This window comes from Acanthisitta chloris, unplaced genomic scaffold (genome assembly GCF_000695815.1).
Source record: "Acanthisitta chloris isolate BGI_N310 unplaced genomic scaffold, ASM69581v1 scaffold11964, whole genome shotgun sequence".
NCBI classification, from domain to species: domain Eukaryota; kingdom Metazoa; phylum Chordata; class Aves; order Passeriformes; family Acanthisittidae; genus Acanthisitta; species Acanthisitta chloris.
Genome location: NW_008668808.1, coordinates 26416 through 42448, shown reverse-complemented (window position 1 = coordinate 42448; position 16033 = coordinate 26416). Strand labels below are relative to the sequence as shown.

The 16033-nt window shown below is 35.1% G+C and overlaps 1 protein-coding gene across 1 annotated transcript in view; it reads left to right on the top strand.

Moving 5' to 3' along the window:
- Window positions 1–748: 748 nt before the first annotated feature.
- LOC103800696 (neural cell adhesion molecule 2-like) overlaps window positions 749–16033 on the top strand; it is a gene marked incomplete at both ends in the record, with an annotated part of 27121 nt that continues 11836 nt past the window's right edge. Inside the window, 5 exons of the mRNA XM_009073080.1 lie at window positions 749–823; window positions 1548–1754; window positions 3993–4136; window positions 7657–7794; window positions 11590–11707. Coding sequence (XP_009071328.1) covers window positions 749–823; window positions 1548–1754; window positions 3993–4136; window positions 7657–7794; window positions 11590–11707 — 682 coding nt within the window. The remainder of the gene's footprint in view (window positions 824–1547; window positions 1755–3992; window positions 4137–7656; window positions 7795–11589; window positions 11708–16033) is intronic.

Sequence of the window (16033 nt, the reverse complement as noted above, 5' to 3'; positions counted from 1 at the left end):
GTATTTGGTCTCGCATGGGCTTATGCATTGTCCTCAGTCCCTTCAGAGTCCCATGTTACCAACGGTGCCATGGAGTACCTCCTACTACCTTGATCATCTTCTTTTGATTCTCTGCTTGGTGTTGTAAGAGGTACTATAAACTCTTTCAACTCTCTCAGTTGTGTCGTGCGGTGGGCCTGGCTAGAACTGTCTGTATCTATCACAGCACAACTGCTGTCCTGCCTCCCACACAAGTCACCCCTGCAGCCAGCCCTCACTACCAATACCTTGCTATTTATATCCAATACACTTGAAAACAAGAATATTGTGGGGTGCAAAAGTGTCAAGGTAATTGCCATCCCCTGTTCTTCTCTCATCCAGAAAATGAGTAATTTTATCCTAGAAGCAGGTGGGGTTGGTCAGGCATGATTTACCCTTGGTCAGTCTATGCTGAGTGTTCCCAATCACTATATTTTCATTGAATTTCTGGGTTTATGTTTGTGTGTATTTCTATCGGGTTTTCTTTTCTTTTTTTTTCTTTAATATTTGGGACATGAGGCTGTTCTGTTTCATGTAACATCTTTGCTTATTTTGATTGTTTTTCTACCTCTACATGTGCTTTGGTTCAAAACATAACAATGCTTAGCTGAAACTTCAGATTTATTGAACAGGTCCTATATATAGAATGAAAAAAATGCAAAACCTAACAATACAAAATGTAAACTCATAAATACCCAAATGTATTTACAACCTACTTTATATTTTTCAGCTTTACTGCAAGTTACAATTTCACTTAGCAAAGTTGAGCTCAGTGTGGGTGAATCCAAGTTCTTCACATGCACAGGTATGTGTTAATTTTACTTGTAGGTATGTAATTTTTGTTAAATTTTGAACATTCTACATATTTGAAACTGAATTAATTGCTTTAAAATATTAAATTAGCATATTGTTGTATATTCACCTTGACTTGTCAGAATTGTGACAAATGCTAGATCTTCACTGGCTTCACATTTCCAGTCTAGAATCTCTTCATTACCCACTCTGGATCACTCTGTTTGAATTCTCTGTATCAGTACAGGTAGTTTATATCTGTTAAGATGCTCTTTTAGTTAAAATATTTTCACTTGTCAAAACCAAGGAATTAAATCCTTTTCAACCTAATGAAACAGTTTTTCTGGTGAGGCAGTTATCAGTCAGGCAGAAAAGATTTTGCATTTGCAGCTGCCTCATATGGATCCTTGGTGTTGCTGAGTTGCCATCTTCCACTGACAGTGACACGTGGCCTGACTACACTGATGCTTGAACTGCTTGATGACTTGACCTGTTCATCCAGTGATGGCTGAACAGCCTGTTTCTTTCCTTTAAGACTTTACACCTGTCTGTGGGGATTCTTTTCCCTCCTCTTTAATCCTTGATCTGGTATTTATTCTGTCTCAATGATCATCCATCTGCCTGCAGTTTTGTCTTGCTTGTCTTTCTACAGACTTTCTCACAGTGGGTAGGCATATGCATTGCATAACGTCCTCCTGAACTTCTAAACTTGAATTGTTTTTTGGTTTTGTTTGTAGCCATTGGTGAGCCTGACAACATAGACTGGTACAATCCACAGGGAGAGAAGATCGTTTCTAGTCAAAGAGTAGTTGTTCAGAAAGAAGGTGTTCGATCACGCCTAACCATTTATAATGCAAATATAGAAGATGCTGGTATATATCGGTGTCAAGCAACAGATACTGAAGGACAAACTCAAGAAGCTACTGTAGTTTTGGAAATTTATCGTAAGTAAAACGTTATCAAATAACAAATGAAAGACTGTTTTAAAAACCACTACTATTGAGAAGGTAAATTCTATCAAAATGTCTTCTCAAGCTCTGAACTTTATCTTCCATATATTTGCATCTCCTGCAGCTTAGTTAATAGATATTGTGACAAAGACTTAAATTAAATACATGGCCACGTAGTAATATTGTAGATCACTTTTCCTTTGTATCTTAGAATGTCATCTTATTGAGTGCACTGTATGCCCCTCATGAAAAAAGAGAAAATATGAGAAAAAAGATCAATGCAATTCTTATTGCAAATATATCTACAATATATTGCAAAAATTTGCATACATTAAAGTGCAGGAGATGTAATATATGACATTTAAAAAGTGGAGTTTTAACTGAATTAGTTATTCTTATGTCAGTCTTTTCCTTTTCTTGGCTCTATAATGGAATTTTGCCATAATGCATTGAAGCTTAGTGTGATGCGTAACCAAAATGCATTTAAATTGCAAGCAACTAATTTGAGGAGTATATTTGAAAAATAAATACATTCTATTGTAGTAAGAGATTCGCTGAGAGATTTGGCTTGGGTTTTTTCCCTCAATGTAGTTGAATAATGTTTCATTGTACTATACTCTCTAGATAAGCAGAAATTGCCTTAAAAAAGTACATTAAACAAGCACACAGTGAAGATGTCAGGCAAAGTCTTTGTTGGTAAAAGGGTGGGACATATGCCAGCAACCTTTCAGCTTAGTTAGTCTCTAATTTCATTGGAGAACAGTTTTTTAAACACTTAAGAAATTGCAGAGTAGAATGGTAATGCACTGCTTCTGAAGAGTTCAGATAACAAGACATACTGTTAAAAAAAAATCTGTTAATAAAACAACCGTTAACAGACTGATAGCAGTTACAAGTGATTACATGATGGCAGTTCAAAGGATTTCAAGTTTTGTGGAATTCATTTGTTTGCATAAAACTGCCAGATACTCCATTAGCAGACTACTGAGCAAGGTAGAAGTGTTTGAATGAGGTAATTTTAATAAGTATGAAGTCAGATAAACCCCAAAACCTACACAAGAAATGCGAAGGTTTGTGGGAACGGACATATAAAAGTTTCATTATTCGTATTAGTGATGTAAGAAAAACAGGATACACTATTTATTGGTAATCTTCAGTGCTCACTCAAGTCTGTGAGAGGTTTTCTTCTAACTTACATATGTTCAAATGCTTCAAGCATTTCATATGAAAGTATATAACTGTTGTATATAACAATAATATGCTCCCTTTGCTGTGGGAACTGTGGAGTATTTGAGCCTGCACTCATAGCAACAAAAATAATGGAGATGAAGCTGCATCTCTGACTTATGTTCTCCAGAGTGTCCTCTGAAACAAAATTTACCATCTTTGATCTGAAAGAGCATAGGTTGGTTTTTTTATTCTATGTGCAAGAAATTCTTCCAGGTTTTTTCTTTTTTGTCAGGCAATTGATTCCTGCATTAGATCTTGTATGAGATCATGGATTAATGCCATCTTGGACTTCTAACACTAAATTCTAATAATACTGAATTTATTCAACTAACTAATAAAATCAAATATAATTTGGTTATTTGGGGTTGGAAAAATTAAAAGCCTCCTCAGGCCTAAAAAAATTCTAATTAGTTGCTAAAAAACAAAGCTGCAATTTCTTATGACTTAACAGTGTTGTTTTTTCATGTGGTTTCTCACTGGCTTTTAAGATTTTATATTTTACTCAGCTGATGTTTTTCTCAGTCAGTGTGGCTAAAATTCTACTTTTTTAATAAGAATTTTCTGCATTTTGATGGTAGTTTTGATAGCATAAAAGCATGAGGCTTTAATTCAATAATAAAATAATGAAGAATAAAATACACAAGAGAGTAAATAGATAATTAGCATGAATATATACACTTCTAAGACCTGAAGTTTCAAAACTGGGCTCTGGAACATTGAAAACAATGAAAATACATTTATAAAACATACACAGTGTATATAAATATAACAAAACTTTTCAAAATACAACATGATTAAGTCATTTTTACAGACAGAGTGGAAGTCACGTGTCCAGGACAATTTGAGTCTTATCTGAGAAAATTATATTGTGGGAATAATTATGTAGTATCACAATAAGAATTCTTAACAGTCATATTTATCCAATTTGTTGTTACATATTATTTTAATATTAACTGAACTGTTAGACACTTACTGTACTCTGTTGGGTTTTTTCTTTTACAGAAAAGCTCACTTTTCGAGATATAATATCTCCACAAGAGTTCAGGCAGGGAGAAGATGCAGAAGTTGTTTGCCGTGTTACTAGTTCTCCTGCTCCCGTTGTCAGCTGGTTGTATCGGAATGAGGAAGTCACAACTATTGCTGACAGTTAGTATTTTGGTAACTCTTTCAGCTATACATTCCAATTAATATTAAAATATTATTGTAAAAAGAGACTAATCACATTATAATGGGAGATTTTGATTAGCCTATCAGCTTAAGTATAACTCAGTCATGTTCTGTGGTCTGTAGAGTATCCATATACAATGATTTCCGTTATGTGTCAGTTTTTCCAAATGAGGATTTTGTCAAGATGTAGCATGAGGGTCCAAATGCTCAAAAGATTGCTGGGAGCACCTTCACAGGAACTCTTCTTGGTTTGCCTTGTATGTAGGAGTTGAATACGTTTAAAACATACACAGATGAGCTTCACTGTGCACACAAAACTATGACATTAACCAAACACTGCATTGACTTTGGGATACAGGTAGGTCTGTATGTAGTTGGTAAGAGTGGTGGGAAAAGGCCAAAAATGTTTTTATTGTGTTACACTTAGTTTACTCATGGGAATACCTACTGCTGTATCCACTGTAATTTTCTTCAATGAAAGTTGAAAAATTATCCAGCCAACACTTAGAGTTGTTTTTTTCCTGTTACTAAATGAACTCTTCAGTGTTTTACAGAAGTAAAGGTGACCTCCAGCCCTCTCCATCTTTTAACACATGAAATATTTATGTTAAAGATAAGTTACCAATACTTAAAGAGGGGTTGGGTGTCTCCTTTTCAAAATATTTGGAGGCACGGTTCTCAGGAAATTATGTAAGGGCAGGAAAAAGAGAGATTATATAATTTGTATGTGGTAGTGTGTGAAATGGTATTAATGTTCAAGCATCACTTTAATAAACCAGACATAATTAGCGTAAATGTGTTGAGGACATTGGTGTCCTGTAAACCTCTATCAGGTGAAGAATAATTAAAATTGCTTTTTTCACTTCTCCATTTTATGATAGAAATCTTGCTGCTGGAACAGAAGTCACTGGTTGCTAGCTGAAACTGAAAGCTAGTTAATCTCATCATCCTCCAATACTGGAAGGATGACACTGCTTTGAATAGACTGAGATAGACAGCTGAATAACAAGCATGCAGGTTCTTCAAAAACCACATGCAGTGATACGTAGGAAATAATTCTCCTTAAAGAGTCTATTAATATTGACTTGTTTTGGTGGGTTGACCGTGGTCAGCTTCCAGGCACCCACCCAGCCACTCTCACTTGCCCTCTTCAACAGGTGTGCTGGGTTGACTCTGGCTAGATGCTAGGTACCCACCAAAGCCCCTCTATAACTCCTCCACTTCAACTGGACAGGGGAGGTAAAATATAACAAAATGCTCATGGGTTGAGATAAGGACAGGGAGAGATCACTCACCAGTTGCCATTATGGACAAAACAGACTTGTCTTGGGGAAAAAGTAATTTATTACCAACCAAATCAGAGTAGGTAGGATAGTGAGAAATAAAAGCAAATCTTAAAAAAACTTCTTCCCCACACATCTCCCTTTTTCTTGGGCTTAACTTTAGTCCATATTTTCTCTCCTCTATCCAGCAGTGTATGGAGGCAGGGAATGGGGCTGTAGTCTGTTCATCACACATTGTGCCTGCTGCTCCTTCCTCCTCAGAGGAAGGACTCCTCACATTCTTCCCTTGTTCCAGGGTGGGATCCCTCCCATGGCAGGCAGACCTCCATGAACTTCTCCAATGTGAGTCCTTCCCAAGGGCTGCAGTTCTTCAAGGACTGCTCCAGCATGGGTCACTTCCATGGAGTGCAGTCCTTCAGGAACAGACTGTTCCAGCATGGGTCCCCTATTGGGTCACAAGTCCAGCAGGATAACCTGCTTCAGTATGAGCTCTTCTCCCCACAGGATGACAGCTCCTGCCAGGAGTCTGCTCTTGCATGAGTTTCTCACAGGGTCACAGCCTGCTTCCAGGCATCCACCTGCTCTGATGTGGGGTCCTCCAGGGGCTGCAAGTGGATCTCTGCTCCACTGTTGACCTCCATGGACTGCAGGGGCACAACCTGCCTCACCATGGTAGGCACCACAGGCTGCAGGGGAGTCTCTGCTTTGCCACCTGGAGCACCTCCTCCTCCTCCTCCTTCTTCACTGACCTTGGTTTCTGCAGGGATGCTCCTCCCAAATGTTCTCACTCCTCTCTCAAGCTACACATGCTGTTGCACAGTAACTTTTCCCCTTCTTTAGTACATTATCCCAGAGGTGCTACTACTGTTGCTGATAGGCTTAGCCTTGGCCAGTGGTGGGTCTGTCTGGGACCTTGCTGGCATTATCTTTGTCAGATGGGGGAAACTTCTGGCTGTTTCTCAAGGAAGCCACCTCTCTAGCACCTCCATTACCAAATCCTGGCCACAAAATCTGAATACAAAAGTAAAGGAGGAGAAAATTAGATTAAAATGCTGGGGTGTTGAGATAAAGACAGGGAAATCACTCAGCAGTTACCAGCACAAACAAAATGCATTTGAATTAGGGAAAATAAATTGAATTTATTGCTGGTCAAATAAGGTTGGATGGTGAAACTAAAAAAAAGACAAAATTAAAGCAACACCTTCCCCCTTCTTTTTCCCAGCCACAACTTCAGGCTTTCATTGCTGACTCCTCTACCTCCCCTACCCCAAGGAGTGCAGGGAGATTGAGTAACAGTGGTTGTGGTCAGTCCATAACAGTTACAGTGTGGACCCTTGCTGTGGGTTGCAGTTGTTCATGATAAACTTGCTGCAGCAAGGGGTCTTCAATGCAATGTCGATACCTGCTCCACCATGCTCTCTCCTGGGGCCAAGACATCGGCATGTAAACCCAATGCACTAGTCCAGAGAGAAAGGATAGGAAAAATTAAAATTCAAGTCCAATTTACTCTTCAAGGTTGTAATTTCACTACTGAATGTGCAGAAAATGTGTGCCTGACTGTTCAGAATTTGATTTTTTCAGTGCTCTTCAGCTACTCAGAAAGTCTATTGAATTTGAGTTTATGCTGGTCTATACAGAAGATAGAGTGGGTTTTTTTAATTACATCTTCACACCCAATTTTATAAAGTGTTAGACTGTGGTGAGATAAATCACTGAGTAACAGTAAGTGAGGAAAGGAAAAAGTGGAGGGAAGGAGGGCAAACAAGCTGAAAATAATTAAAAATAGTGCTGTAAAATGGTCACAAAAACAGTTGGTTAATCTAGACAGAAATGGAAGGAGCCATTTGTTGCTTATTTTATTATAAATTGTTCAGTTTATCTTTTTCTATTTTTTCCATTTAATCTTATTGATATTCTATGTAGGTGCTCATGAATATTCCACTCATTTTGCAATAAATTGTAAATTTAAGTTACATTTGATGACTCTTCAAAGTAGGAAGTTATGGATGGAAAATCCAGACTGAAATGGCAAAGTATTTTAAAATGATGGAAAAACAAATTTCTTAGCTGATATTTTGCTTTTAAATTGACAAATGTGTTGTCAGTGAGCATTTGGATTGTACTGAGAAAGGGCATAAATATTATTCATTTAAGTTGTTGTTCCTCATGTTGTCTTGATTTACTGACACCACTTAATCTCCTATTTGACTTTCTAGATCGATTTGCAGTATTAGGAAACAATAATCTCCAAATTCTTAACATCAATAAAAGTGATGAAGGAGTGTACAGATGTGAAGGAAGAGTGGAAGCGAGAGGAGAAATTGACTTTCGAGACATAATGGTTATTGTGAATGGTAAGGAGCAAAAATTGGTGAATTGATTTCTTGATTATTATGGCCTATTTTAACCTATATAAGCTTCAAAAAAATCTGATTAAACTGGTTAATGTAATTGTCATGTCTGTTTAGTATTGTTTTCCTACAAATGTAATTGCTTATTAGTGAAAAAAATCTGCTATACTGTGTAAATAGAATTCACTAACTTTCATATCAGTAAACATAAATATGTAAAACTTGGATTGCTGTTATTAGTCACTCAGAGAATGCTGACAATTACTTCAAGACCTGAGTTTCACATTATGGTATTTCAGTTCACTCTATTTTTCAGTGTTTTGTCATTTACTCTTTAAAAACGCACTTGGTTTTTCAGAATTATTTACCCTCACTGTGTTAATGTACTTTATGAGCTGTCACAAAAGTCACAGATACGTTTTACTAAGAATAACAGTCTTAGTTATAGGGGCTTTTAGAGTTTATTTTAATGAGGAATGAAAGATATAAAGTTACATGAACAGTGGCATTATGCATTTTATTAGTTTATAATAAACTTCTAAGAAGGAAAATGAATGAATTGAGACACAATGGCACATTTAGCTCAACCTCTATTAAATTCAGGGTTCACCTGTTGAAAGATAAATATCTTTTCATATATTACCTGGAAAGGGCACAGTTCATAAAGGGCATCTTTTATCTATGCACTATTTAATGTTAGCTTTTCAATGAAATTTTTTCCACCATACCAGTTAGTTTCTGAGCTTTAAATGCTTTGTCCTTGACAGGTCCTTCTCTGCAAAACCCAGTTTGTAGAAGTCATTGTGGAAATTGAATTCTCATTCAGTTTCAGCAGAAACAGCAGATTCTGGCACAGGCACTGCTTAATCCATGTAGTCAAGCAGCAATCTTTGAAGCAGAATTCTTTAGATTGTTTGTAGGTAGTACATTTTGGTGCTGCGTTACCTCAACTCCTGGTTATGTACAATTCCAACAGTGCATGCAGTAGCATTTAAAATGCTGAATGAGATTTTCTTCTGCTGCTATTTGTGTACATGGATATGAATGTACATTCTGATCACCTTTCACTTCTATCTGATATTTATGTGCAGTTTAGCTGTGGGAGATCCTGTATTTAACCTAAAACTGTGGTTTGACTTCACATCATTTATTGCTGGGTTATATGCACAAAATTGGTTCTTCAGATATTTATTATTACTGCAGACAAGAATGCTAACACTCACCTCTAATCTTCAGTGTTGGGAGGAGAAGGAGTTGCCAAATGAGCAATTCTGACATGGTTTTGTCTTCATTTATAGTAATAAATAAGTTTTCCTACCTAAAGTTGAATGTATAAAACTTGGTCCAAAATAGCTTTTAGAGTAATACCTTGCACCTAGTAAGACATTGTTCTGGTTTCAACTAAACCAGCTAAACTAAACTAAAAGATGTCCAAAGCTGGATAAACCATGGCTAAAGAACATAGGAATACTTTATCAAGTCTGGCACACCATGTTCATTATATTGGCTATTTTATGAAAACCTTCCTTAAAGTATATATATAAACAGGATACAAAGTTACTCAAACATTTAAAAGAAAATCTTGGAACTAGGTTTGATATATACAATGTAGTTTCTAATGTATGGAAATCTTTGGAGGGTTATAATAGGTAATTAATAGAAGTAAATTTGAGCTGGATTATCTCTTCAAAATCTAATGTTTCTGTATCTTTTGCTCTTGCAACACTAATTTTTTCATAGTATTTGTTTTCTGTGCCTATTTACGTAGGCAGGTTTTTGTATGATTGGAAATGATCAGCATAAAAGTGAACCAAAGAATTCAAGTCCTCCTGAAAACAAAACCTTCTTTTATTTGTTCTTTTGACTCTTTTTTTCTCTTCTTTTTTCTTTTTTTTTGAAATGATTTTCTCCTAATGTTCTTCTTACATTTACTTTTTCAACATTTCTTTACTGTATGGCAAGTTCCATAAATGGAATAGTCATCCTGATCTCACTGAAATAAATGAAAAAGAATTGTTTTCATTTAAATGTTACTGAACTTTAGCACTGTGCTTTAAGTGTGAAATGTGAGACTTGCCAATATATCTTCATTTCTGTTTTCCTCTTTTAGGTTCTCACTTTAGTTCTATCCTACAAGAGTAGAAGTAAAAATATACAGATCGATTCCCAGAAATAATGATGAGAAAAATAAAATTTGGGTTTTGAAAAGAAAAAATATTTCCTTTCATTGTAATTGCAGTATCTCTTGGAAGATTGAAGCCCTTAAGTAATATGCTGAACCAAATCATAGTCCTGTAGTTTTTAGTTGTGAGCATTGAAGAATCTGCTATTTCTGGAAAAAAATTATTTCATCTCCTCATGTTTCTGAGTATAGTTCCAGGTCTAGATATTAGAATGCACTGCAAAATAGCTACAACTTATTAAACACTTTCTAAGTAACATTTTTTCATTGGAGATGGATACATTCCTGTTGCAGAGCAGAAGGCTTTTGTATGCTGAGTAATGGTCCATGCAGTTTCAGACAGGAAAGAAGTGATGTGTGAAATACAGTAAAATGCACCATAAAAAGTGGAAAGAATACATAACATACAGTTTCTGATAATTGATAATTCTGGCACATAATTTATAATAATTGGATATATTTAAGGTTCAGAAGCTGGAAATGCTTCTGAGGTAGAATAGTAAAGCTGAAATATTTGGTGCAAAGGAACAGCAGTTGATGCACATCAGTTGGTGATAAAAATCTGGTGAAGTTCAATGGTAAGCCTAAAGCAAATTCACTGGGGTTGCCTGTTTCACCTTATTTTCCCTGGCACTCTGATGACAAGATGATCCTGCTAGCAGAAATCTATATTTTGTGAAGCTCTTATCTTTTCCCTTTCCTCTTGTTTTCTTCTTCACATGTCCTGTTCCTTCCTATTTGTCTGGAATCATGGAATGGCTGGGAAGAAGGGTCCTTAAAGATCATCTAGTTTCAATCCCCTGCCATGGGCAGGGAGACCTCCCACTAGACCATGTTGCTCAGAGCTCCATCCAACCTGGCCTTGAGCACTTCATATTTGCTTGTTAGTTAATGGAAACAGACTTAGGACAACTGTATTAAAGTTGCCATATGAACAGATATTAAATATCAGCCTGTGAGTTGTTCTGTCTTAAATATTATTGGGGTTTTTTTTGTATAGGGTAGAGCTTCTCTGTAAACTTTTACAATTTTAATTATAACTTCATCCCATCAAGGATAGAAAGCATGTGTTGCTCTTAGAACACAATTACAATTTTTGGAAGAACAAATAGTTTGTGTCCATTCTATTGCATTTCCCTTTTGTAAGCTGGTGATACTCCTGCTCAGGAAGTATGCAGGAGTTCAGTAAAAAATGAATTTAAATTAAATTAAATATGCAGAATCAACACTCCTGCTTACTGACACCAGTTTTAAAAGCACTGTTTGACATCAGAATATAGTTTATGTCCTATGTATGTATTGTTTTATATATGTTGGGTATAATTTCAGTCATCTGAGAATATTCTGCAAGAAAATTGAAGAACTGCTGAAAAAGGCTTAAAAAATTTATTCTATTGGGGGAAAAATGTTAGATGTCCTGATGGTATTCAAGGTCTTGTATTTAAGAAGAGTAAAGAAAAAACTAGTAACAGTGATTCATATTGTAACTTGATCCCTAAGTATAATCGTCAATTCCCACATTAGCAATGGATCGTATCCTGCACTTTAAATTTCTCCAGAAACACATAAAATATTTTATTTTTCATTAATAGGACATAATGTTTTATTTCTTTCAGTTCCCCCTACAATTATTCTGCTACAGAAATCTTTTAATGCCACTGCAGATCGAGGGGAGGCAATAACTTTGTTCTGCAGAGCCACTGGATCACCTCCACCTGAAATCAGTTGGCATAGGTAAGTTCAGTTGAGGTCTGCACATCAGGGCACATTGTGTTAATGTGTCACAATTTTATATCACAGTCTGTTAAGCTGTGATTTCTTGAGTGGATTTTAAGAGCATTTGCTGTCCATTTCTATTCTAATTGCTAAAACTAGATTAAGCATTAATAAATGAATGAACTCGCACAAATTCAGTTGCACTCAAGTCACCAGCGAGATAAACATAAAAAAGCAATGGAAATACCATATTGACACGATTTTTTCATTTTTGAGCAGAAACAAAGCTGAAGCAATTAGTCCATATCTCAAAACTAATAAAAATACCTCAAACTAACAACTTTTGCATGAATGCCTTAGATTAAAACATATGTATTTATGCAATAAATATCCAACACAGACTAACAATACCGACTTAAAAGCTTATGTTTTCCCCATCTGTAAAAAGAGATTCTAAAACTAACTGTCAGTTTCAATGAAATTCAGAAGGAGGTCTGACTTTAGACACTTGTAGGGCATGGGATTGTTTTCATTGAATAAGTTTCAGTGCAATTTAATGTAATTTTAAACATGTAAAATGCTTTGAAAAGGGAATTGCTTTTAAAGCTCTTGTGTGTTTTTTGATTTTGTCAATGACATGAGCATACTATAGCTCTGTCATTTGGGAACAGTTACCTTATAACATTTATAAAAATTTAAATTTCCTTACAGTCTCTATGCTTTCACCTTGAACAAAGATATGCGGCAGTTCTGAGATATGAAGTATCTCAACAACTCCTACAAGTGCCCATTTCTATTTTAGACCTGAATAATCTGCATCTACTTATATTATTTCAGATGAGTTAAAAGGTCACTCCATTTTCAAAATGGGAATCGAAGGGATTTCCATCAATTCTTAATCTCCTTTGGAACCTTTGAACGATGTTAGATTAAGGTTAGCTTCCTTTGACTGATACCTTCATCTTAATATGCCATAAGTTAAATGTGAATTTAAATTTTTATCTTGTGCAGTTTGAATCCCAGAAGATGTAAATAAATAGAATACAAAGTTAACTTCTTCATGTGGTTTTGAATTTGAAATTTAGTGAAAAGGAGGATAAGGAAACCGAAAACATGTAGAGCCCAAATTAAAGAACTGAAACTGAATTCAAATTCTTGTTTAATATTCTTATTTAATGTATTTGAAGTAAGTTTTTACAGTGTCTGTTATCTGACCAAAAGTCCTAAAAGCCTGAAATCTGTTCTCCTAAATGGTTTTGATGTAAGACAATTGACATTATAATTTATATTGTTAAGAAAGAATGCATAAATTTCCACAGTTAGTGAATATCTCTGTTTGCAGTCAGTGTTTTATAAATATTACAGTACATACACAAAGTGTCTTGGAGAGACACTTAGCTTTATGTCTACTGATCAGGGCCTACCACAGGATTTCCCTTTGGATTGCCAGCCCTGGAAGCAGCTGACTTTTTTAAAGCATTTATTACATATCTTTTGTAAAGATTTTACAAAAGCTTCATAGGCTTGTGGATTGGATGTTGAATCTTACATGTGGAAGCTTCTATTCTGTTCCTGTTTCAGGAGCTGTCTCACAATGAGGAATATTGGTTATTGTGCCTCCCTTACCATTTGCTTGTTTCTTTCCCTTTCATTCTCATTTTATTTTGTCTTATCAGGCCATAAATTCTTGCCAGTAGAAAATATGACTGCTTTTTTATTTGCTGACCATAAGAGATTATAAAGTTGTAGGTAGAAAAGACCCCATGTATATGTACCCTGTGATAGGATATTATTTGTGGTATGCAAACAGGGAAAAAAAAGATGGGGGAACAAACCTATTTTTTTCTAGAGGAAGGAAATTATTCTAAATTGTATTCCAGTCCTAAATTTCTGCATCAGATTTCTGAAATCGCTGTCCTGAAGTGCTCAGGTCCCTGTTCCCTCACTTAGCCAGTAAAGAGGATTCAGAATCAGTTCATCTCTTCTCCTTGTCCTTGGACTTATCTAACACATATGTCAAGATAAAGACCTTTGTTTTCTTCAATACTTAGACTTTTCTTCTTTAGAAATTAGACTGAGCATGGGAAAACTAGATCAACAATATCTTTCTTGATTTTGAGAAAAATCTAGAAAGCATTGTTGGTGGTTGGAAAGTTTATCAAAACTGATTTACCTAATTTTAATATTGTCATCCATTGAAAACTCAATCGAATCCATTTATTGGAATTAATGGCAAATTATTCCCAATTTCATCCTGGTTTATGTACTTTTTGATGTTTAATGTAAGTTGATGTTAACCTTAGATTTATGTGTTTCAATTTCAATAAACATGTGGAATTATGTATTGAATTTGATCAAGTATAAATACTGATTTTGGAAGGATTATAATCTTTGGTTACAGCAAGTTGTGGTAATTGTGTTCAGTTTTATACCCAACTGTGCCACTTATCTATGTGAGTTCAGACATTTTATTTAATTTGCCTCAGGTTAACCATTTGTAAAATGGGTATGTGTAATAAAGTGACAATGGAAGACTGTTTTCTGAATTCTCTGAATAGCTATGTATAGCTAATAGCTTCAGAGAGATGAAAACTATTAGAACAGAGAATAATCATAGAATTTCCTGATGTGTCATTATAAAATGCTCAAAAATATACCGAGCATTCTGGAGACTTGAAGAATTGTTATGAAAAAAAAAAGGATGGGGATGATTTTTACTCTATTCTGCTGGAGGATTTTCATTATATACTATAGAAAGCATATCTGTGCCCATTGAGGTGGTTCATCAGGATTAAAGACCTGTTTATATGTAGTCTTCTTGTGTCTTTGTTGCCTTTTAAAATGGGTTCTCACATGAGTTCTTTGCCAATTTGGTCTACAAAAGTTTCTTTAGCAAGGCCTGCAGAATTTGGAACTATCCAAAGGTAGCTTTACTTTGCTTACAGTCCACTGATATTACAATCAATTAAAAATTAAATTATCTTTATTTTTATTTCTCTTGTTTCTTTTTTGGTTTCCAATGAACTGATTTTAACAGGTCATCTTCAGATAGGGCATGAAATATGTATTTTTAAAATCAGATGCCAATACTATTGAAGTGACTTAAGTAACCTTCTGTGTTGACTGTAAGGAAGATGCTGGACAAAACAATAGTCTTAGGCTTTTAATTCTTTAAGACAGTAGCTAATGTGGTAAAACTTGAAGTATTTGTTGACCCATTTTTCCAGGTGCTGATGATGTTTAAGATTTTGTTAATTCAAAATGGATCCATCTGAACTAATGTGTCTTTCTCAAAAGATGCTTCAGTTCACTTAAAAATTAGTCAGTTTCAAACACCTAGCCAAGAAGAAAGGTCAGCAAGGTTTAGTTGCTGCTCTATTTAATATGCATATATACATTGTTGACATTTCATGGACTGAGAGAATCTAATTCTTTCACCACTCAACTGATATTTCTGTTGAAGCTGGTAATACATTTATGTAAAGCATAACCTTCAGAGAAATGTTGCACTAATGGAATTAAATTAGACAGGACTGAAAGACAAAGATCCTAATGTAGATAGAGGTCATGAACTGGAAATCTTTCTCATGTGACTAGTCCTACTGAAAACATGATGATTGTTTACAGCTGCGGAGATCATTTACACTAGTAAAATTTAGCTAGATCAATTTCCTGGTCTTTACTGACAGCACTTAGAGTGGATTATTTCTTTTGTAATATAATTCTATGTTATTCACGTTTTCCTGTTATCCAATATCAGCATCAATGCTGAATCTTTTCTCTTTATTAGAGGGTCCAGGAAAATGCTGGTAATCTCATTTCTACTTAGAAACTGCTATGAATATAAGCAATGTTTGTGATAATAGGCATCTGGAAATTGCTTCTAACCTCAAATGTAGACTTCTGTCTTCTAGAAGAAATCACTAGATTTTGGGTTGGGTTTGTTTTTGTGTAACCACCTAATGTGGAAAATTAGACATTTCCTGTTCTATAAAACAATTTCTCTTATTTGCTTTGGAAAGGATATGAACAAGTATCATAATAGTATCTTGAAATTGACAGCTAAGTGGACTAGAATTATTTACAAATGGTACTAAAATGCAAGCTGTATAGATGCCTGGGGACTCCTATTCATAGATATTAATGCTCCCATGAAATAAGCAGTATCCTCACTTTTAGAGAAAACAGGATTTCAGAAAATATGAAATATATGTTATTATTGTTACATGAGAATAAAGTGATAATCATTTTTGCTCAAAGCTCAAAATAACATTAGAGGTTCTAAACTAGGCATATTGAATAGAAAAGAAATTTTGAGTAATTCATATTGTTTTCATTTTACAA